Source organism: Anas platyrhynchos, chromosome 2 (genome assembly GCF_047663525.1).
Source record: "Anas platyrhynchos isolate ZD024472 breed Pekin duck chromosome 2, IASCAAS_PekinDuck_T2T, whole genome shotgun sequence".
NCBI classification, from domain to species: domain Eukaryota; kingdom Metazoa; phylum Chordata; class Aves; order Anseriformes; family Anatidae; genus Anas; species Anas platyrhynchos.
In genome coordinates, this window is record NC_092588.1 from 106777084 (window position 1) to 106801461 (window position 24378).

The 24378-nt window shown below is 41.2% G+C and overlaps 1 protein-coding gene across 2 annotated transcripts in view; it reads right to left on the reverse strand.

The window, feature by feature from the left end:
* Positions 1-22283, reverse strand: part of CAP2 (cyclase associated actin cytoskeleton regulatory protein 2) — a 64207-nt gene extending 41924 nt beyond the window's left edge. Inside the window, exons 1-3 of one of the 2 annotated variants that reach the window (XM_072033322.1) lie at positions 22148-22283; positions 10799-10923; positions 7122-7222 (exon numbers count right to left, since the gene is read on the reverse strand). In XM_072033322.1, coding sequence (XP_071889423.1) covers positions 7122-7222; positions 10799-10922 — 225 coding nt within the window. In that variant the 5' untranslated portion in view covers position 10923; positions 22148-22283. Of the gene's footprint in view, positions 1-7121; positions 7223-10798; positions 10924-22016 lie in introns of both variants that reach the window. The other variant, XM_005023047.6, reaches the window with a different exon arrangement.
* Between the last annotated feature and the right edge of the window lie 2095 nt (positions 22284-24378).

The following is a 24378-nucleotide window of genomic DNA, read 5'->3' on the forward strand; positions in this document are numbered from 1 at the left end:
ATGGATGTCAGTAGACTAACAGAAGTGAGCAGTGACAGTGACATGGTTTAATTTCTCCCAGTGGGCTCTTCAGCATTCAGAAATCTTGCCGTATTGATCATGCAATTCAAACTGTAAAGAGGCAATACATATCTTTAGCCACATTTTATCCTCATCACTCCTGACAGCACTCCCAGCTTATTTAAAACAACATTCAAACTGCGCATTGGTTTCCCTTGTGGCTTAATTCTCATTATCCACTGAACTCCTTTTTACTAGAAACTGACTGAAGAGCCAGATTCTGAGCTCATTGTCTGTTTTTTTGCTGACTACAATGAACAGCCTTCTCAGTTTCCAATCCCAGCATTTCTATACACTCAAAACAGTTGCAACCACCAACTAACAAAATAAAAGCAGGTCAGGGATGGGGTGGCAGCATGAGTGAAAAGACTGTGCATGTGCTTTTCGGAAAGAATGGGACCGAAAATTAATAAAAGACTCGCTCAAAGCCTGTAGCAACAAATGACGTCAATCAAGTACGGGAGGTAAGTGTCATGGTGTGGTACTCAAAACTCAAATGAAATTGGTTTTGTTTTTTAAAAACAACAACAAAAAACAACAATGGATACATATTTTTCAGCTTGAAATATATGGGTTTAACTAGTGTTACAGCTCCAACATGAAAAATCATAATTCCTCATTAATTAACTTCTTTACTGAAAGGGTTGTTAGGCACTGGAACAGGCTGCCCAGGGAGGTGGTGGAGTCACCATCCCTGGAAGTCTTTAAAAGACGTTTAGATGTAGAGCTTAGGGATATGGTTTAGTGGGGACTGTTAGTGTTAGGTCAGAGGTTGGACTCGATGATCTTGAGGTCTCTTCCAACCTAGAAATTCTGTGATTCTGTGATTCTCATAAAAGAAATAAGAACCATGAGCACTGGTACCAGTAAAGAGTTTTCAGTCATGAGAAGTTCATCCTGATGTTGAAAGCAGGAATATTGTCTCTTGGCTTCTCTGTCTTAGTTTTCCTGATGGACTGAGATAGTTTCATTTGACAGTGGTTCACTGGAAATTGCTATTGTAAGTAGTCCAGACCTCACTTTTCAGAGGTTGAGTGGCTAAGATGACCGTCACCTATGCTCTCACAAACCTGGACTGCTTTTGAATCAGAGAGAAAGATAAAAGTCCAATTATCTTACCAAGGCTTCTGAAGACTTCCTCATGAACCTGGGATCTCCACCAGCTCCACGTCTCACATCATCCCTAACTGAGACACAGTCACACTGTGTGGCTGTGAGTGCAGCTGGTCCATACCTGTTATTTAGCTAACTAATTTAGTCGTGTAATTGTATCACCTCATGATTTTGGCTTAAGCTGAGGCAGTGTTTTTCAACCTGTGGGGCACTTATGCTTCTAGGTCTGTAGACTTTTTGTAAGGAATCCATGGAAAACCACTGAGAAAAACAGGTTTCATGTCAGTAGGTTCAAATTTGCTCATAAAGGGCTTCATTGAAAGATTTTTAGAGGCTAACAAAATTAGCATGAGCTAGAGCATATGATCAGTTCTTATTTAGAGACTTAAAATGGCTGAAAAATCATTGTGTGCCTTGGTAAATTGCTCCAATCATTAATTAATTTAATTGGTAAAAGATGCACCTTAAATCTAGTCTGAACATTGGGTATCATTCTAAATCCATATGGGAGATTAAAGAGCCTTTCACTATCAGTTGTTTTGTTTTTGTTTTGTTTTGTTTTGTTTTTTAAGTGCAGGTTATCGTCCAACATTTTCACGGGCAAACACGATGGCGTTTTCTTTTGGCTCCCATCGCATCTAAGGCTTCCCAGTCATACCATTCTGATCCTTTTCTTCTGATTTCTTTTTGAAATCAAAACCTCCTTTTTTACTGGGTAACCACATACAGACATAATCCCTGCTTTAGGGGCCAACGGTTTTAGAGCCTTATCCAAAAAATGGCCCCTGATCGACTCCACTACTCTGAAACAAACATTTGGATTTAGATGGGAACTATTCCCTGTGCAAAGAAGCAAGCCCCATGAAAACAGGTTATGAAGACTGTTGACAGCCTTGACTGTTTGTGTTTCTGACTTCTTGTGCTTCTGACTGAGGAAATGCCATATGGACTGTTCTCGTTATGTATTCCCACCACCACTAGCCTAAATTTCCAGGTGCGTGCTTCTTGTGCCAGCAGTACACTACTAAAGGCACAGTACTGGCTACCATCACACATTTTTCAGAAGGGTCTGTGAGAATTTTGTGTCTTCCTGGCCTTTTTCAATAAGAGGAAAAGCAAGTGGCATTTGGTGCAATGTCAATATCAAGAAACAAACAGCTTGATCCAGGTTTCATCAAAATTAATGGAAAAACTCCCACTCTTTCAGGGGGTGTTGGTCTAGACTAGCCATGGCCATGTTCTTCATGCTTAAGAGCCGTGTTTCTTGCCAACCAAGTGTCTTACAGTTAGATGAGTGCAACCAGGTCTGCACGCCACTGCACCTGACCCAATAAATCCCACTTGTTTTAAAGCCAGATCCAACCCTTAGGCCAGGAGTGAAGTCATCCCTTGGAAAAGACCAATCAAAAGCTGTAAAGCACCTAAAAATGATACTTGTTCTGGATTAACCACTTGCCTACAGTGTGCACATTGTATTTCCAGCTTGCTTGTCATAATAAAGCGAACATTCTTTGTTGCTTATGTTATGAATATCTTATGTTAGACATGCAAGGTGAGAAATATTACTGAATTATCATTAAAAATCAATTCTAATATTGATACATTTCCAAGGTTGCTTTTTTATTGCTGATTATTTGCTGTTGTTCTTTTTGCTTTCACTTTGATGGATAGCAGAACTGTTTTCTATGTTTAGTCTCTTTCAGCTGATTATTTTGTAGACTGTAAAAAATATTTGTCATTATTCTTTTTTTTTTTTTTTAATTTTGTATTTCCCAGTCCTATGGTAGCTACTTGGTTTGGTGTTTATTTCATCCACCAGAAAATAGCTATCACAGAAATGCAAAGGCAGGCTGACAGCGAGCTTCTCTTTGGGCATGTTGACATCATCCTCTCCTCTGAGCTCTAATTCAACTTTCAACACAATGCCTAAAACCACACAGCCTCTGGGCACAAAAGAACAACATGGAGAGTACACTTGTGCATTCTGTTGCCCTGTAAGCAAATTGCCTTGTTAATGAGGAATCAGCCAAATAATAGGTTTGATAGTCTGTGCTTTGATTAGGTAATATGAAGCGCAAAAGTGTTTGTTCGGTATGTCACAGACAGAATATCCGGTTCGAAGTTCAGGGCTGTGAATGTCATTGACTAATTCTTCAGCATCTTTCACAAGAAAAGGCAAGATACAGCTATGGCATGTGTAATAACGACTCTTTGGAAGAAATGGGAACGCTATGAATTTTTAACTTTGCTGATGGGCCAAACTGGAGCTGCACTTTGCAGAGTGCGAATATAAAGATAACTTGTAAAAGATACCTCGTTAAAGATAACTCCTGCCATCAGATGTATGTCTGTATTCACATGGACTGTGCCTGGAAGGAGCAGAGGAGAATGTCATAGTGTTTGAGTAATAGATAAAGAAAAGGAAACCTTTGTGGGTATGTGCATACAAACAGCATTTCCATAGCGTGAACACTGCTTCCTCTGCTCACAATGGAAACAGATCAGTGGATGCACACAGAGAATCCCTACAGGTGGGATACAGTTCTGTTAATTGCTGCTCCCCTGGCATGTTGTTTGCATGGTCATACAGGTAATTGAGTTGTATCTTCACTCTCTCCTGGTAAGGAACAAGCTAACCAACAGCCTTTGTATTCCTGAGTGCTCCAGTCTATGCTACACAATGTAGTTGGTTGTCTGTCTGAGCTCTGCATTTCAGCAGCTGGAATTTGATGGTAGAGAGGAGGAGAAAGATGTCAATGTTTCTCTGGTTTTCCTTTCCAAGCTAAATAGCTTGGATGAGAGAAAAGGGAATATAACTGAATCACCCAGTCAATCTGTTCTTTGAACTGCTGGGGTTTGGAGATTAGAAGATTCTTACAAATAAACAATAATAAAAAGGCAAGTATTAGTGCATGTGTTTGACAGGAAGGCTGTAATTCTTCTCTGTTCCATATCACATGAAATACTATAATATGGAAATTTTATGTTATCTGTCTTTTTCTTGTAGAATAGTACATTCTCTTCTTATCATTATGTCTCATCTGGTACATTGTTCGAACTCAAGCCAAAGTGTCCCATCACTTGAGATACCACAAAAACAAAAACAATGCGTAGAAGCTCATCATAAACACATCACAAAAACCTGTTCTTACTCTTCTGAAATCCTGCTTGTTATGCTTTGTCATGGCAAAGAGCCCATCAAATCTGCCTGCACAGTGTTCCCACTGGGACACAACCTGAAGGTAGACTGTCTTCCTCAGGCAGCTCGCCATCATCCTCAGCACATTTTCTGTAGTGGTGGATGCATCAGGGCAAATAATGATCGGACTCGTATCTCTGTGGTCTAGCAATCAGTCACTGCTATCATATCTGCTGGTTACGAGGGAACTGTCTATGCTGTAGGCCTGCAGTCTATGTTTTACTGCTTTTGAATTCCCTCATTTTGAGAGAAGAATGGTCCAGTGTTGGCACACATGGTCCATCAGCTTCAGGGCTGTTCTAACCTGTAATAGTTGGTGACAGCCTCCAAGGCACTGGTATGTCAGGCCAAGGACAGCTGGTTGGCAGCAGTCCTGGCCATACTCACTATTCAGTGACTTCACATGCTCTGTAGTTATGGCACAGACAGCATACAGGTCCTTCATAAACTCTCTGCCTCTAGGGGCATTTCTGTATGCCACAGAAACACCCATATAATCACCAGATTTTTATCCCACAGTGATAGAACAGGAAAGGGATCTCGTCCTAGCCATTAAGGATAATTTGTTTTCAGTAGACTACGTAAAAAGGCTAGCCATTTTATGTCGTTTAAAAAGTGGTTAGTTTCTTTCATGCAGTTGACCTCAGAGCTTCAGCATTGTACTGTAATTTGAATGAGAAATATGTTGCTCTCAAGACTGAGTCTAAGCAGAACACTTCTTTGATAAACTAATCTTTGTAAAATCCACTGTGCTGCATGGGGCCAGGAGCTAGCTGTTAGTTTTCTTTTTTATTTTTGTTCTCTTTCAATAGACTATTTCAGCATGCTGAAAGAACAGGCGTGGGGCGCACAACAGATACAAGTTATGGCTGTGTTCTTCCTTTCATCAGAAACACAAACCGCACAATCCCTACAGCAATCAGCACGAAACACATCATGTTAAATCCCTTATATCTGTAGCATAATATAAAGTCTCTCTTTCACTCATATTACCATTCTGGTCAGTCAGGTATGTGAGGTTTTCTAGGCAACAGGTGTTTTCTGAAATAAAATACAACCTTCCCTTCAGCTAATTATGTGGCAGAGACAGCAGCTGCAAGTATAATGCTGAGGACACATGGTCTATAAGACACCCAGAAGAAAAATACTCCTTGTTCCACTTGTTAAGGTAAAGCACAGATGTTGCTGCAGTGATAAGTATGAGCATAAGGCATCCACAGTCTGCTTCGTGCTGTAAATTCGGGATCTAAGATTTCAGAATATTTAATAGGCTGCAATCAGAATCACCAGTTCCTTTATGTAAAGGAAAGTCATTTATGTATAATCTTGTAGTCCTAATACTTGCTCCTTATTATGGTTTGCATTACACTATCATCAACAATATGCTGGGGACTATCCACAGACATGGCAGATAAATTATACATATTATTTTATATGGACTTGATTATAAGTGTAAAATAGTGACAAATGTGCAAATTAATAAATTTACTGATTTAAACATTTATAGATACTGTAAATTAGAGAGGGTTTAGTCATTTACAATGTTAAATGTGAACTTTTTCATTACTTAGTGTTGGGCTGCAGTACTAAGGCTACTTATGTATATTGGTTTTAGACTGTTGAGAAATCAACTGCAAAATAATGGTGCTTAATGAACTTCATGACCAAGGCTAGGACAGATCCTTCCAGGGATCTGTTCTCTGCTCTGTTAGGTGTATAGGGATTGTTTCCCAAGTTTATTAATTTTCCCCTCATTAATTTTAAGAGCAAAGTACATACATAGCAGCTTATAGAATAGCCGTTAATGTAAAAAGACTTTTTACGTATAATTTCCTTTCACAAATAAAAAGGAAGTCCAGCATTTCCTTAAAAACACAGGGATCCTCTAGAACCACCCGTTCTCCTTACTCCCTCTAGATCTTCAGGCCTAACCAGCTCAGAATCTCTACCCTACTCACAAGAACTTGTAACACCATAGACAAAACACAGTTCAGACAGTTCACAGCTCTTGCTCTCTGAACAAACGGGATGCTTTGGCTGTCTTGCAAAGTCCTTATGCTGTCCTTTCAATCCCAGCAGCTTGCAGGGCTGCATGCTTTTCTGGCTGCACTGCTTGTTACGCGGGGCAGCAGCTGCAAGGAACTGAGAAATCATGAACACACATGGAGATGGGCGTGACTGCAGGGATCCTCCACTAGATAACGTCAAAAGCTTCACACTCAGACCTAGCTCAAACTGACCCTGTGGGTATCTTTTGTGGGTGTTTTTTCAGCAAAACCTATACTGGTAAGCTTTGGGAACTGTGGTAAAATGAGTCCATATTTGTCCTTCTACCACCAATTTTACAGAAGACAGGCTTAAAAATAAAATAATAAAAAAAATAATTTCATCATTTCTTCCTATTGTTTGTTGCTCAATTGCTGACTCATGTTCTTAACTACATTCCTGTTCTGCAAAGGAACCTTAGCAGCCAAAAGGGCAATTCAAATTGCTCGCAACTGAGAATATTGATATATTTTGCATGCTATAATCGTCAACCTTTGGTGCTGTAGAACAGGGGCAGCCTCTTATTAATCCAGAAGTCCTTCCCCAACCAAATGCCCTCAGTGTGTTATGCCCATGTTATCAAGGACTAGCAATTCAGAGAACTGCTGTTAAAATTCTCCTCTACTCAGCAATCAAGGCTGGTCCCGCAGTTTCCAAGACTTGTACATTTATACCGTGGGTGGAAAATTTGAGTAATACTCACATGTGTCTTCACATCACCTTCAAGAATCTTGCTGTACCTGAGAAACTCAGCAACACTTCCATTCAGCAGCCTATCAAACGCTTCGACATAGGGTGCTATGCCTGCAGGAGAAGAGCATTCCCTTATAATGGGCTCAAAAAGCACATCATGTATACAGCTTCTATATTCTTCCTGTGTAGTACATGGAGGAGAAATACCATAGAACCAGGGAAAATTGCTTTGACTTAATTTCTGCTTTACTCGCTGATTTGTGCAATCGGTGAAAATCAGTGAAAAATGATGCATAATGATTGTTTTTCTAAATAGAAAGAAAGAAAAACAAACCACCTGCTTCAGAGTATGACCTGGCAAGGAGCATGAAGGGAATTGTCTTTGTATACTGTAAGTAAGAAGCCTCTTTTGTATTAAAATAACAGGTGCTATAGCAAATATTTCCCAGCCCTTCAAAGGCCTACTGGCCCGACAAGGATGATTGTCATAACGAAATCGTATTACTGCACATAAAACAAATACCATCCCCTAAAAAGAATCTGCTCTGTACTGAACAACTATTTTTATACCATCCACCCATTCCTGCAGCTCACTGTATTGTTTGGCAGTCATTAACAAGTCATTTGATTGCCAGCAAGGTAGAGCCTTGTCAATCGACTGACAGTCAATTGATGCAGTGAGATTTGGTATTGTAATCTCCTTACTTTGTTGTGTGACCTTATAAAACTGTCCTCGAAGAAGGAAGGCTCAAACAGTTCTTGTAGCTAGCACATCCCCCTGATTATGTATGTGCTATATATACTGACGGAGGAGTAAAGATGCTGTGTTCTGTACGGTATACAGAGCAGTTTCCTGATCGAGCGGACAATCAGAAGACTAAGATGAGACTCAGTTTCTTACGTAACTAGCTTTCTACATGGCTTTATGTGATAATGTTTAAGATAGCAAAAGTAATCCTTCATTGGATGCTTTCCAGCCCACTCCTTCCTCCCTGACATATCCTCAAGTCTATGCCTCAGAACCTGTACCAGGTCCAGCATGAGCAATGCATGTGTGAATTTATGGCATCTGTAGGATCTGAGAGACCAAGGTTAATATTCTTCCCAGCCTCTCTCCCTCCTTAATGAAGCCTAAAGGCTGCTCTGAAGAGGTACCAGGCTTTCTCCAGAGAGTTTGCTTTAACCTTTTGGCACTATATGACAATTGTGTCCAAATTCATAATCTTGAAAGCCCTCTTTATTTCATAAGAGTCATCTGGCTCCTTGACAGAAAAAAGAAAGGCTTTGGCAATTGGAGTTTGCAATGGCCTGTGTGAAAAAAAAACACACTGTAGTTAGACAGCTAGGCGGGATTTCAAGGCTCCTTTTGTTCCCTTGATGTCACTCACCTTTAATTCTGAGGAATTTCTGGGCTTTCTTCCATATTAAGTGTTTGTGTGTAAACCCCTCGAATGACCTAGTGTACAAAAGGTTTTAGTTGTGGAGATGCTTTCCAAAGCCCATTTGCCTTCTTTGTCAAAATCTGTGAGTGTCTCCAAGAGAATCATTGTAACCTTTTCCTTTAGATCAGACTTCTAAATAGCAGTTCACCAAATGGCAATTGTGCTATGCAAAACTAGAAAGCAACTGTGCTATTTTTTGCTATTCAATACAGCTAACTCCCAGGAGAATTTACTATAGTGGGCTGCGCAGAGCAATTGAATGATTTGTTTGCAATCTTGTCATTGTAGGAAACAAGTAAAGGTACATTCTTCCCATGCTCCCCACTATTTTGTTGTTTCCAAAAACGTATTAATAAACAAGTCAAGCTTGCTTTTTGTAATGCTTCCAGTTATGGAATGGTCTTTTAGTGGGAGGGGGCACAGTAGAAGAAAGCAACATATCTGTTTCCTCTGCAAACTTAAAAAATGTCACACTCTTTGGCATAGAGTCAGTTTTAAAGTAGGAAAAGAAAGAGAGACCTGTTCTGTAAGACTGATGGCTCTGCAATTGCTGTGGAGACTGAATGAACCTCTCCAGAGACACAGTAATGCAGGCATAGAGAATTACGTTTGTGGCAGTCTGTGTGCATCCATCATCCCAACTGAAGAACTGCTGCTGTCCTTCCTACCTGCATCAGCAACAGCTGGTTCCCGAGTCCCCAGGTGAGCCAGCTCAGCCTGGAGACGTGGTACAGGCTGGGAAGTGCCCCGTGGTGCTGCTCATATCAGTTTCTGCTGCTGTTTCTCCCAGCGGGTGTGTTTTATAATCTCATTCCTACAACATTCATCAGTCAGTTTCTTCTGAGGATCTGGATTTAAGGCTCTGCTTTCCTGGGGGGGGTGAATTTCTTCACCTTATCCAGCCCTTAGGCTAGGACAAGGATATAGTAATTTTCATGAGGGCACCTGACATGGTGAGTTGATCTCTTTTTGTAATAGCAGCCCTGATTCTGCAATTCTGAGCTCTGGATTAGTACAGAGATTCACCCAAATGGGTTCATTATAGGATTGCCTATGTTTTTAAGGAAATGTGACCTTCCTTATGGTGATTGATTTATTTGTCAACTTGTACATGGATCATGTTTCTCCATGAGCTTGCTAAGGTTTACTAGCTGTCTAGATGTCCTCCAGACTGTACATATTTTATCACTGAAGCTTGCTCTGACCAGCCAGCTCATCTGCTCTGGGAAGCCTGCTGGAAGCTGCTCCCCTCCTGCCACAGAAACGCACTGCTTGAAGTCAGCTGCTCCACAGCAACTGCCAGCACATAGGCCTACGGCACAGGGAGCTGGGGGAAGGTCCCTCACATGTCTTGCTGGGTGAGAGCTGGCATACAGTTGTGATAAAGCAGCTGACATCCAGTAGCTTGCTTCTGCCAGTAAAGAAGATGCCTGCCACTTTCTGCTTGTACGGCAGCTGAGCCCACACTGGGATGCGCTCTGCTCTGGAGAAGGCAGGGAAGGGCTGAGGAATATGGAAAGCGAAGGACATGAAGTTAAGAAAGGGATATATGCAGGGACTGTGGGTAAAAAACAAAACAACCAAAAAATAACAGCTCTCGAGAAAGGAAGGGGTACATCTATTCAGTCAGCAACAGAACTGACGCATTTATAAGGTTATTTAGCCTGTCAGTTGCAGGAACAACAAAAATAAAAAGGGAGTAAGAAATATGAATTGGTGGTATGACGTGAATAAATGAAGACATTTCTTTCATGTATCTCCAATGCAGTGCTTGGGAGATCCACTTGAGAAGGGACAGCTCAAGAGAGATCAAAGTAAGGCCAAGGATGTGTAGCAGCCCTTAGTGAGCAAGTGCTTATGAACAAACTCCTATTTGAGTAAGGATGTTAATCAATTCAATGATGCAGGTCTGCACTGTGAAATTCAGAGAGTTGGAAAATAAACTTGGTGTTTATATCAGGGACTTCAGGAATATTTATGCTGTAAATTTTTGGGTTGTCTCATTTCTTGTGCTAACTGGGCTCAAGCAGACATTTTCATCTTGTGAGTTATCTACAATATAAATGCTAAAATGGAAAGTGCAATAAAGCTTGAAATATGAAGGGTATATTTAAGAGACGAGACAAATCATGCATTTTCTAGGCTATTTCAATTTATAATCATGCTTAGAAGAAAAACACCTGCTCTTCTTACAAGCTGACTTTTAACAACAGAAGGAGGTGGTACCTCAAAAAAGCAGACTTACTTCCATTGACACCGTTAATGGCATCGCACTCCATTCCACCAGAGCGATGTGAATCTGAAAATAGTGATTCAAGTCGAGTCACTGCCTTCTCCAGTCTCTCCATCAAGCCATGAGTCTCTGCCATTCTGAAAAAATCATTCAGGACAAAAACAGGGTTAGCTCCCTTTGAAGAATATCCATGCTTCATGTCACGGTTCTGCTCCTCTGGTGGCTTTATCAGCTTTCATGGAAAAGCTCATGGGTTTTAAATATTGTCCTTCTGGCTTATAAACACTTGCAGGGAAGCAGCTGATATTGGGGGACTTGCTCCTGTGACAAGAAGGGATATGATCAGTGTTCATCCCATGGTTTTCATTGTGAATAGCAGATACAAACCACTGCTGTGTAGCTCTGGGCAGCCTGCATTTGGGCAGTTTGTGAAAAACATACATGGATACTCCTAATCAGGTACTGAGATGCCTCTAGTGTTTATAAATGTATTTGGTAGAAACTTAGCCCTACAGCGATTTGCATCAGCCATTTACTGGGGCAAAAATACAGACTTAATTAATACTTGACTGGAAGCTAGACTTTAAACATATACCTCCTGATTTTTCTAAAGGTATGTGCTGAAATTTGTCTGTGTCTTTCATGTTTTGCCGTAAGATTTAGCCACTTTATTAAATGACTACACAAGAAGCCACAAAGGTTTCCTCTTTGTTCTTCTGATGTGATTTCCTATCACTTAATTTTTTTTTCCTTATGAAAGTACCTGATATGAATCAGTGTTTCTCAAGCTTTTTAAATCGAGCACTAATTAACCTTTGGGAAGAAAAAAAAAAAAAAAAGCCAAGAAAAGCCAGGGCCTACTTATGCAGTGCTGCAACAGTAATTCTTGATGAAAAATGAAACAGAAACGTGGCTAAATTTTGAACAACTCACACATCCTTACATTGCCCCACAATGTGATTATCTGTTTTCTTCCATGCCAGGAAGTGTAGGCACAGACACTTTTGAACACTGGCCAGCATCTCAGGGAACACAGCGCTCTACACACTACAGACTGAGAAACAGTTACATAAGCGAAGAGAAAGCTATGTTTAACCCCCCCAGTGTTTCATATAGCGAGCTGAACATCCATGTTCCTCACTTAAGGCTGTGTTTTATTCTGCTGAGTGACGTGCAGTAAGGGGCTGGTGGTGACCTTGATGAGCATGATCCTCGTGGGCAGCTCAAGCAGAGCTCCCACATGAAGGCTTGTGTCCCCTGCCCAGCTCTAGGGTGGTGTGGAAGTGGGGACCATGGGGGAATCGGCATCCCCAGCCAGGGGAAGCTGGCAGGTAGCAGCTCAGTGGTCCCTGCCCTGTTGCTGTCAGGCACTGGACATCAGTGTTTGGCTTGTAGAGTCAGAAAGGTTAGGTATGCCTGGAATATATGCGTAAATGCATCAGCTGCTAATGAACAGGCTGTTAAAAGTGATGGTATTCTCGAGGTAGCCAAGGGTAATACTGGATTGCAATAACCTGTGCAACACTGTGCAGCACTAGCAACCAAAGCAAGCAACGCTGCTTCAGCGTCCCCTTACCCTGGGGAGAAAATCTAAATGTTATTATTTCAAGTAGGGTAATATAAAAAGAGGGCTCTTGTTTTCCAAATCAGTAATAATAATCCTAAAGAATATAAATAATCATTTTTATTTTGAAAATTTAAGTGTGAGAGAAGCTGGTAGGATTGTGGAAACACATGCAGAGCTCTCTCAGTGAGTCATGCCCTCTGTCAAACAAGGTGGGACCTTCAGATTTTACCCTATAAATATAAGGGGGTGTGAGTTTGACCTAAGAGCGGAACAGAAGATTTTACAATGAGAAAGTCTCAGGAGAACCATTCTCATGAGAAAGTTTTGTCTGGAGTTTATGCTTTTTTTTTTTTTTTTTTTTTTTCTATTTACATTAAATAAAAAAGCAAACCCCCAAAGGGGGATGACATTAAGCAGTGTGCGTGTAAACACTGTCCAAAATTCAGAGGGGGGTCTCTTCTGCTTATATTGGAAATGTACACTGTTCTGTTTGAAAAATCAATGAATTCTCAAAACAAACAAACAAACAAACAAAGAGTTGGACTTGATGATCCTTAAGGGTCCCTTCCAACTCAGGATATTCTATGATTCTATGATTCTATGAAACAAACAAACAAACAAACAAACCTTTTTGTAAGGTTGCAGGTACCTTGGCAAGGGGTGATATGAAGGTATCAAGAGAGCTTCTGAAACGTGTAAACTTTTCTGAGACTATTAAACCTTTTCTTAAAACAAAGCACTCTTATTCCTCAAAAGTATTATGGCCATATTCTTTTCACATTGTACCCTACTATGTAAAGGCTTAAAAACATGCCTGTTTTAAAAGTTATGTTTTAAAGCAGTCTAAAGTCAGGCTGGTCTAATGAAGCATACTAACAGTCAATTCTTTTCATTAGTATTTCAAAGTATATTTCCAGTACGTTTCCTGTTTGTCTTTACTTGAAGACATGGTCTGGCTGGTAACTATGTTAGCTTCCATCTGCCCTAAAAGTTTCACTGATGACATGCACAGAACTTCTTTGGAAGAGCTGCTCCTTGTTTGCCTCTTTAGCCTGCTTTTGCCTGTTGAAGGATCCAACTCTGACTTGACTACATGCACTTAGACTAATCTTACAAACTAACAGCGATGGATCAGACTTGTAATGCTCCACCCAAGAAAGTGCCCTCTGTAAGATGCTGAAAATATGGGTTATGGTGTCAGAAGCTCAAGGGAATGACTTGATTTAATAACCCCGTGGACATTTTTATCCATGTGTGCAGGATACATGCAGTTATCCTGTGTAGGAATAAAGTACAAGTACACTTTTGCCATTACCATATATAATACTTAAAGAGTAAATTGGTCATACATCCAATAACCTTACATTTACACTTTGCTTTACCATCAGCCAGCTAGGTTTCTTGCAAACAAGCCTGACATTAATGTTACTGATCTGAAGTAAAGACTCCACTGAGCAATAGCATGACAAATCTCTCAAGCCATTCTCAGCCTAAACATTGACATCTTTGCCTGTACTTGGGGATTCACATATCTGACTCATATTAGGACAGCCTTCAGCATTTTCTTGGCCTGTATTCAGAGTCCCTCTGATTAGTTATCACTCCACACTCCACCGTGTGTGGTGAAACCGATACTACAAACCCACAGCTCAAAAGGAGTCAAAGTGGTACAGCTTGACTCCGCGAAGATACTGTCTGTGTGATGTAGCATCAGAGCTTATGTTATAAATAAATAATAAGACCAGTCTATTTACAGTGCCAGACAAAATCTTTGCATGTTAATAAAAAGTAAAGAGGATGTAAATACATCTGTGGGATGCCTCCACTTCCATAAAGCACAGTTTTACATCAGGACAGATTCTCTATCTTGTTTCCACCAGGATTTTAGTTAAAGCTTTGATCTTGATGTGGATTATCAAGGTTAATTGTATACCTTTCCATAGAGCTGATGCTGACTACCTGTAAGGAGTTAAGAACAACATTGCTTCAACTCCAGCGTGATCCTGGGTGGAAAAGCACAATGTTCTTCCCTGAAAATAAGGTTGACTAAGAGCTAGGAAAGGTGTTAAATCACATCTAATGACAATTATTTAAATGTTGGCATTGCTAACTGTCTTTGAACACAAAAAATAAGGAGGATCTGTAGAAATGCCCAGTTTACTGTTGGTGGTATCTTTTCTGGGGGTGCTAAAGGCATGTCGCAATACAGCCACCTCTCATTTCTTCCCCCCAAGAAGTGAAGAGGGGAACAACGAAGACCAAAAAGCAAACTTTTTATAGACAGGCCCTGGGAGAACAGCACTGCTTTTCTCCCTGGTTTGGCATCTGTCTTAAAGCACCATTTATCAATTATCAGGGGAAAAAACTAGTCAGTAGACTAAATTGCCTGACACATCCATCCCAAATAGCAGTCAAACTGGAAGCCAAAACATGCAGGTACTATGCTTGTTATCACTGCTTGTAACTTACAGCAGAAGACCATATTGCTCTGTGTCAAGGAGATACAAGCTGTAATGAGCCCAAAGGGAAAAACAGGCTAGTAGCATAAGGGAAAAAATAAACAAAAGAGATGATGACTTGTCAGGCATGTAAAAATGACAGGTTTGAACACAGGAATGGTGCCACCCTGTAAAGTATGGTATTCTGACAAACATCAGCAAAAGATAGTATGAGGTTTCATTGTTTGTTTTTATTCCTAGTATTCTTTCAATTTAGAAGAAAAAGAAGTGATTTGTTCTTTTTTCTTTTTTTTTTCTTTCTTAGAACCAGTCCTTTCAAATCCACTTGACATCTGAAAAAATGAAACCTGACCTGACTCATTCTCATCATCCGAGATGCTACAGGTTAGATTTTGCGTTTCTTCTCTATTCCAAAGAAGGGCAGTTGCCTATACAGGCAGGATTTTGGTATTTTTATTGTATCTAGCATTCCTACGCTGCTTGAAAAAACACAATCTTACTCTTGAAAGTACAGCAGCCAGTACTTGTGCTTTCTCTCATAGACTTAATAAATTGCTACTGAGATATGCAATAAACAAAATATATGAAACCCCAGACTGCCAGCTGGTACTGTCTTGAAGCCAGTTTCGAGCATCATATAGATCCAAAATGCTGTCTCCTCTCAGTTCTTCTGCACAATATGTATCAAGGGAGGGGAAATGCATACACATTCTTGAACATCCCCTCAGATAACAAAAGCATCTTACAGCACTTTATTTCTGAAAAAGTAGAAAAAAAAAAAAAAAGGCAGTTTGAGGCACAGCTAGCTGGCTTTCCTGCACTGTCATTCAAATGTGTGTACCAGCTCCAAGCTGAGTTAAGCAGGCAGTCTTTTTGTTACCTGGGGCATCAGAGCTAAATTCCTGCTGCACACCATTCTAGTCCAAATGATGAAAACCTATGGGCTTGGCATCTCAGGGGCTGCTCATTTCCAGGAGGAACTCAGACGCAGCCTGTTATCAGCTGCGTGGCCAGCTATTTGGGTTATTGCCATAAATGATTTTGAGTGGAGACTGCAGAGCAAGGGAGCATTGGTTAGAAGAAAGTGTGTTGGTAGACAGAAACGTTACCTTGTATGGCTCGTGTTTTGTTTCCCATTAGCTGTATGGGAGGAATGTAAACAGAGGCTTGTCAAAGTGATGTCAAATTGTATTAAACCAGAAGACCTCTCAGAAAAGGCCTGCATGAGGAGAATGATTCAGGGGACAAATTAGAGCTTTTGGTGACCCTTTTTTCTTGTTTTGTCCCTAGATCTGCTACAAGCTCCTTTGTAAAGCTCTCCCGTATAGGTTGAATTTCTCTTATTTTTTCCCAGTAAAAGATATACTATTGTATATTTAATGGTTCTTAGAATTCTGAAAACTTTTGGGGTTTGGTTAAAATGGACAAAAGCTGAAAGAGTGGACAAAAATGGGTGACATCAGCCTTTTGTGGTTGGTTGTGCCATTTTGACTGATTAGTTGCTTTGAAGTCTTGGCTGGCTCTAGCATATTCATCATAAAACACTTCTGTCTGTAGCTCAATGTATGTGTTAAAACCATTAATATACTAGAAATTAGTCTGTTGCTATGTGCAAAAGTGTGCTACCTACGTTACCTTATCTGTAGACTTCTGTCTTTAGCATACCCTTTGCTTTTTTAAAGGATTATTCTTTGTTAGCAAAAACGATTTTTGTGTAGAAGAGGAAAAAGCAAGTTCATGCTGTACCTCTTCCATTTAACAAAGTTTTTCCTTTGTCTGGCTTTATGCTATTGGTACCACAAAACATACTTTTCTGCTTATCTTCTGGCTCTTCCCCTGCTTCTCTCTCTCCCAGCGATCAAGCTGTTGTCTACAAAAATAAACAGGCAGGAGAGGAATGGAGCATTTTTGTATCCCACTATTTTAAAAATATTACAGAACTGCTTTGTAAAACAATCTCTATTTTGACAAGTACCCCTAAGACTGTTGACATACTTTAGATTTCTTATCACAACCCATTTTAGTCCCATAATTACGGGTGAGCAATTGCACGTGTCAAGCTGTGTGCTTACAAGTCAATGTAATAATAGCATGGACCATGGTTAGGCCTCTGATAATTTAATATGAATTCTTTAGAATATGTCATGTGTTCATGTATGTGTTTAGTACCTCCTGGAATATCAGTTCACTGCTAATTATATGTAAGTTCTGTGAAGAGCTCCCATCCCTTGCTGAATAATTCTGGCTGTCTTACCAATTTTGTGATCACAAAGAACAAATTCATTATTTAATGATAGACTGAAGCAGTCAAGGTTTGACAGTCTGTGTAAGCATGATTGACTTAAAATAACCAAGGCAACCCAGTTTCTCAGTACATTCTCCTGTTCTTTTTATGCTCCCTCTTCATGTTTCCACTGCTCATAGTCCTTTGTCTTGTTTTTATTTTCTTCTTTCCCTCCAATGAAGTGTAATTTTTTGTGCCTCTCCAATCGACAGATACACAGTGTTCTTAGCCACCTCATTTACTATGTATTAGCACAGTGCTTTTCATGTAATCAAGCATCCTAAAGACCTTACAAGCCATTTAATTACCTGTCACAAGTCCAATTACTGTATGTAAGCAGACTGCCTTGCTGAACAGAGAAAACACTGCGTGCAGGCATTGATTTTATTAAAGTGCTTCAGTTCAGTTCATAATGACTGAACAGTGAGATTCTTTACGCTATGGTTCCAACCAAATTGAATTTGCACTGCCCAAAAGGGTAAACTCCACAAAGCACAAAACCTTGCGTCGTCTTGCCGTACTTCTGAGATGTGGCAGGAGAAAAGTGAATGCAGAAAGTTAAAAGTAAACAGACAGTGTTTCAAGCTAAAAACACAAATTATGATTTTTTTTTTTTTTTCAGAAAAGATGAGACTGCTGAGTTATTCAGTGCCAGGGTTAGTAACAGTTTTGTCTGCTGGCAGCTTGGCCTTTCGGTACACCACCACATCCTAGTTTGCATGCAGATCCATACTGCTCCAAAGCCCAAACTTCTGACTTTCTGACTATCAGGGATTTTCTTCACCATCAATGTTGAAGGATAATCCCTTCTACCCAGCAGGTATTTCTCATTTCTACCTGCAAGAGTAGGTGTGACAGGTCAACTCTGGAACGCATCCATTACTTGAGCGTATCTCAGTCTGAATTTGAAAGTCAGAGGAACCATTCCTCTGGCCGTGCAGTCACCCTGATGCAAACAATCACGCGAAATGAAATAATAGCAGCAAAGAGTACTACAAATTGCAATGTCAGTGGACATCTGTCAGATGTCGGAATAGTTGGGCTTAATTTCAGCCAGGTTAGCTACCGTTCTTGTTCCTACCAGAATGTCCTGCTGCAATTATGATCTCAGGACTATGGTCTGATGGTCTCATGGCTCAGCCTGCAGCCCGTGGCCCTTCTTCCAGCACAGCAGCAGCCCTGAGGGTCGAGGCAAACTTTGTGCCACCTGCAGACTCCCTTTGCTCTGCAGCTGCCGTGGCTTCATCTGTGATCTTCACTGATTGCAACAACTCAAGGCCTTGGCCCATCTCCCATTCTAAAATTCAGGCCACTGATTCTGCAGCACTGTTAGCAACACAATGGATTAAGCCTTTGCTTCTGATTGAGGATGAAATGGGCCACCTGCTACTAAAAAAGACCTTTCTATTTCCTGCTCTAACCTGGTTACTACTGAGAGGCCCTAAGCATAAGGCCCATGCAACCTTGCTCACTTACAAGAGTCGAGACATTCAGCTATTTATCCCTCCTGTTTAGTGTGAGGTATCCTGAAGCTCAGAAAGATCAAATTAGACCCATCTTAGGTGCTTATGTTAGCCTCTTCTGTGCTGGTTGCTTTAGAGGACCCAGAGCTGTTAGCTGAGTTATTCAACTATTTCTTCTCTGTAAACAATGACAGGTTACACATGGAAATGTAAATCATTCTCTGCATTCCTTCCAGAAAGCAATTAATTAACTATTTAAAATAATAGAAGATCCAGCTTTCATGAACAAGATCTCAGCACGCCTTCCTGGAAAAATAAGACACTATGCAGTTAGGGACTTGACCATTTACCTGTCTTCTTAATATACACCCCCCAAAAAATAATTAAGCCTTTGATTCCCAGCATAGTGCTGCTGGTATTTTGGATTTTACAAGCCATTCCTCTACTGTGTTCTTCTCTGAAACACGTGGGTCAGACACAGCAAGTTTCAATGGCACCTTTTTTGGTAATAAAAACACCCTGAGGTTTGACATAGCATACCTGAACCTACACAGGTGAAACGAAGACAACAGTACTAAGAACGTGGACTGAGGCCATAAGTATGCCATACAGTCTTGCTATCATGGTGACAAAAGTTAGAGAGGTTTAAAAAACAAAAACAAAAACAAAACCTCATTCCCTTGCTGAACTAGCTAAATCAGCAGAATCTCTGCCATAGATGCAGTTGTGCTCATGTGTGGTTTTGTCATTTCAATGTACACTGCTTAGTGAAGGTGTTGATATTCTGACACAGTTCTATCAGTAACACTCTCCAAGAATATTTGAGCCTTTCAAGTTCAGAGCATTTCTTATTTGGAGAGTCAGTAAACCGCATCTGCCAAAATTACTCATTTTTTGAAAATATGAGAGCAACTAGAGCTGTCTGTATACCTCACAAAAATGACACTGATGACGACTTCCCAATTGCTCTCCCTATTTCAAAAGATGTACTTAAATTTTTTGAGAAAGGAATGATTTTTTTTAATATATTTTGAGAGTGCTTAATCAAGCAAAATCTTTTAACCAGTTCATAATAAAACAGCAGTCTGAATAACCGAAGTAATTTATACCTGATTTACTGGAGGCATTTGTTTGTTTTTGCCCAGTAAGCATGATGATAAAGAATTTTCTCTTTCATCAAGTCAGATGCTCTAGAAGACAGCAACTGCAACTATTGAGTTTGCTGCTGTTGCACACAATGTTAAAACACATGCAGGACAACAAGGAATATTTTTAAAGATATTTGGTTGTTTGCTGTTTTCCTCTCTCATGTTCAAACCTCTCACAATGTTACTGTCCCTGACAGGCTACAGATGGGAACATGGAAAGATTGTGTGACTTGCTCCAGGTAATGTTGCAAGTCAACGTCAAGGTTGGGAGCTGAACACAACTCTTCTGCTTCCAGCCCTCCTTGCTGCACTGTACTTCTTTTTCTAATACCTGCTAATTCCAATTCCCATGAATTTTAGTACTGTGGGAATGCTAATTCTATAGTTTTTTGTTTGTTTGTTTGTTTGCTTCTAGTTTAGGCTCCCCTTGGTATTTTAAATGGCTAACACAGATTATACACTGAGATTAGAAAATCTAATGATACAGAGTTTTTTCAATATATGTAATCTTAGTACTCTTGCTAAGATTATATATATCTTGACATACCTCTTTATGGCATATAAGGAATCATTTTTTTCCACTGAGGCAAGCGCCATAGGTGACAAAGAATAATGAAAACATGTCATACATTTGCTCTACTGTAATAGTAAATAATGCACATCCTCTTTATTTTTATTTAATTGAGAAAACATATTTTATTCATTACATTTGGAGTTGTGCCTCTCCACCTTCCACATCTCAGCAGCATTCATTTAGGAGGGAAGAAGCAGAGGAATCATAAGAATATTCTGAAGACTAACATTTTTGTTATGACCATGACCTAAAAGGTCCTATCATTCAATGTAGCAGACTTTGCTACAGGAGGTATATTGCTTTTCTTCTTGTGCAGATTTGCTCAAAATAGAACCAATCAGTGTTGTGAAATCCTTGTTTTGAGAATGTACAGAATCAGAAGACAGTTCATAATCATTTGCATAGTAAGCAACTAAAAGGAAATGATAGGATTAAATCTGCATAAAATTGGGAAAGCTAACTATCAGTAAAGTCTTAAAAGGGCAGCTTTGAGAATTCTGTGTTGAGTTTCAACTCATTCTGTCTAATGCTTTTCCTATTCTAGATAATTTTTAAAGTTACATTTCTGAAGTAGGCCTGGTTTTCTGCCTGCAGCTTCACAGAACAATGAAACACAATAGTCCATCAACCATTGCCACATTTGCCAGACTTAGAAAAAAATAATTAAAATCTGAAGTATTGATCCCACCCTGCTCCTCTGCAAAACAGACTCCTTCAAATTATTTCCCAATGGACTGGCCTCTTTGTAGGATTTTTTTTTTCCTGAAAATATTTTCCATCATTTGATAACAACCACACTTAGGTAATGCATATAAAGACACCTTTTTTTTTTTTTTTCCCAGATAGTCTTTGTTTTTAAGATTGCCCCTACTCATTATGAAATCTGAGTTTTACATGATGAAGATCATCACTGTCGATTTGCTAAGACACAGAGCACTAGCAATCCTCAAAGCAAAAGACAGATTTTACATTTTTAGGTGGGGTCACGACAAGTTCTTCTTGGCTTTGTGCTGGCTGAGCCTCTGGGGGAGCGAGTACTCCTTCCAAAGGCCAACTTAGTGCAAAATGCAGCATCTCAGCTTCACAATTCTTCATTTCTGTCTTCCTCCTGCTCCCCCAGAACGTCCTTCTGTATTTGCAGAATCCCTTATGCATATGTATACATGAATATAAGTGTATATATGTTATTTCTTCGGCTCTTTCTCCCTAAGATGCTGTTTAACCCCGTGCTTTCCTCGGAGCCTGGGTGCTCCTCAGCGGGCTCCCTCCCCCGCCACCCCCGCCACACACCCCCGGCTTTGGGCGTGCAAGGAGCAAGCACTTCGGAGCCCCGCTCGCCAGCTGCCTCGACCAAAATCAGCTCATCTTACGCTGACGAAGAGACTTCAAAGCCCGGCATCACTTGACACAGCCGGGTCCACACCAACGAGCAGAGGGGCGTTTCCACAGCCTGTCAGGGGCACCCCTCGGGGAGCCACCCGAGGCTGCCCGAAAACCGAGGGGTCTGGGCACAGCCCCGGGGGCAGCACTGCCGTTCGCCTCGGCGTTTTCTCGCCCTGCCATGACTTCGCTGTGCCTGCTCGGGCCCGAGCCGGAGGCACCGCCGAGGCCTCTCCCGAGGGCGCTGCCCCAGCCCCGAGCCCGGCCGCAGCCTCGGGGCGTCCCCTCCTCGCCCCACAAAATGTCCGCCGCCGCCCGGCCCCCCGCATCCCGCCCCTCGCTGCTCTTCAATTACCTGTTTTGATGACCCGTGCAGCCTCTCTCTCTCTCTCTCTCTTTTTTTTTTTTTTTTTTCCCCTCCTCTCTGCAATGACAATCCGTAGCCGGTCACTCGCTCCCCCCCTCCCTCGCCTCGTCTCGCCTCGCCTCTCCTCGCCGCTGCTCTCCCTCCTCCTCCTCCTTCTTCTCCTCCTCCTTCTCCTCCTCCTCCTCCTCCTCCTCGTCCTCAGCGGGAGCCGGTGTCAGTCAGTCAGGCACATCAGCTGCCCGGGCAGGCAGCGAGAGAAATGCCCAGCGGCTTCCGGGAGTGCCAAATAAAGACAGGTCCAGAGCGAGAGACGGTGACAGAGATGGAGAAAGCAAGCAAGAAGTGGGTGGAGTGTGAAAATGGAGGGAGAGGGAAAGGCTGAGGTGTCTCTCGGCGGCAGTGCAGTGCCTGCGAGGAAATGGCAGCGGAGCAGCATCACGGAGGAGCAGGCACGGGCACCCCGGGCAGGGGCACCCACGAACCCCTCGCTTGGCAAGGCAGGCGTGCCCCGAGACCATCCGCTGCCTTCTCCAAACCTGGCCACGTTGGGCCAGCCCAACAGCTGTGCCCACGGTGGGGTGGCTGTCGCCTTCGGTACAGCCACCAAATCGGGGCTTCTCGGTGCCTAGGCCTCGTTTGTCAGGCTCCGTGGGCTGCAAGCTGAACGGAAGCTCGTGGGTTTTGCGATTAGGTGGTGCTCATCACCACACCGTCCCAAGGGCCGTCTGATCATCCACCTGAAATGAAAGCTGCTTCACCTCCGAGTACTGCTGAGCTGACTTTCTGCACAGACGTCTGGGGAGAAGACCATGAATTCACAGCCTTTAAAGAAACTGTTTGCTCTTGCAATGGAAAAGGACTCATTAGTCAATAATTTAAAAAAAAGACCACATGCATTTTCCCAAGTCAACCATGTGGCTGTGCAAAAATTGGTGGCAATTTGCTCTATCAAATCCATAGTTTATTTTAGAAAAAAAGTATGTTTCACTTATGATGACTTGACAACAGCACTGTAAAATATGAAATGTAAGCATTTGTTCTAATTATGCCTCTGTTAAACAGGGAATGAAGAAGATTGTATTTTAACAAGGACACCATAGCCATAGCAACTCATAGACCTCAGTATATCTGTACAGAAATGAGATGAGTAGAAAGCAATAAGCAAAAGCAAGCTGACTGCAAGGATCAATCTAGGATCAAAATTCACTAGTGTGGACAATGTAACTGGCACCAGAAGTTGGAAGAAATTGGTGCTGCAGCCTCCTGCATGCAGTAAAAGGAATTACTTCTCCTTGGCATGTATAGAAAGCCAGACAAAATGAATAGAACAGCACAGGAACTGAAGACCTGATTGCAGAAATGCACAGAACACAGAAACTGCTTAAGAGAAGCAATAAACAAGCCCAGAAGCAATAAACAAGCCCAGGGATCTCCTTCTGGAAAGGAAACCCAAAAGGATAAAGAAACATTGGAATGACTGAGTTAAAGCTCACTCAAGGTCTGTATTCCATAGTACTCAGAGGAAAACAAAACAAAAAAAAAAAAACAACACATCCCAACACCTGTGTAGTGTCAGTGTCATAAACAGAAAGTTTGGGATGGTAAATGCCATCAGATTTCTCCAGAATACCAATTTAATTTGAGGAAAACGTCATTAACTTAAGGAAAGTTTTAGAAGTTCTTACTGTAAGACCACAGTCATGCACTCTATATCATTCTTCCACATCACATGCACATAAAAAGGAGGGGAAAACAACTGGGCATTTTCTTTGCATGGAACTGTTTATGAGGCTATCAAACTGGCAGATGCCCTGCGTATCTAAAGTAAATTCCCTGTAGCACATCTTCCCTCCTGACTTCTTCTAGTGCTTTCTTCAAGCATAGGAGCTACACCAAACAATCAAGTTCTTTTGCTCTTTTCACTTCCCCAGGGGAATGCTGGTAAATGTCAAAGGCTAAGACTAAGATAAAGGGAACACAAGAAGTAATAAATTTAGCAAGAGCTTCTGTAATTGTAAAATGACCTCATAATACAGAGGAAACACAGTAGCAAGTAGAGATGTAAGATGTAGATCCTGAAAACAAGGTATTAGAGAAGAGAGCCTTGCCCTCTTCAGTTTCTCTATAAATACAGGCAATTTCAAAAGGCAGTTGTTCTATACAGAACTTTGTAGCCTTAACTCTGGCCTAACAACAGCCCCCTAAAGAGAACAAAAAAATGAGAGATGTGCAAATTTCGGACTTTGCAAAACACTGAATGTGTAAAAATACTGAGTAGATGACATGCTCTAACCCATCCAAATACCATCCAATAACTCTATTGCTCTAACCCATCCAAAAAAAATAATAA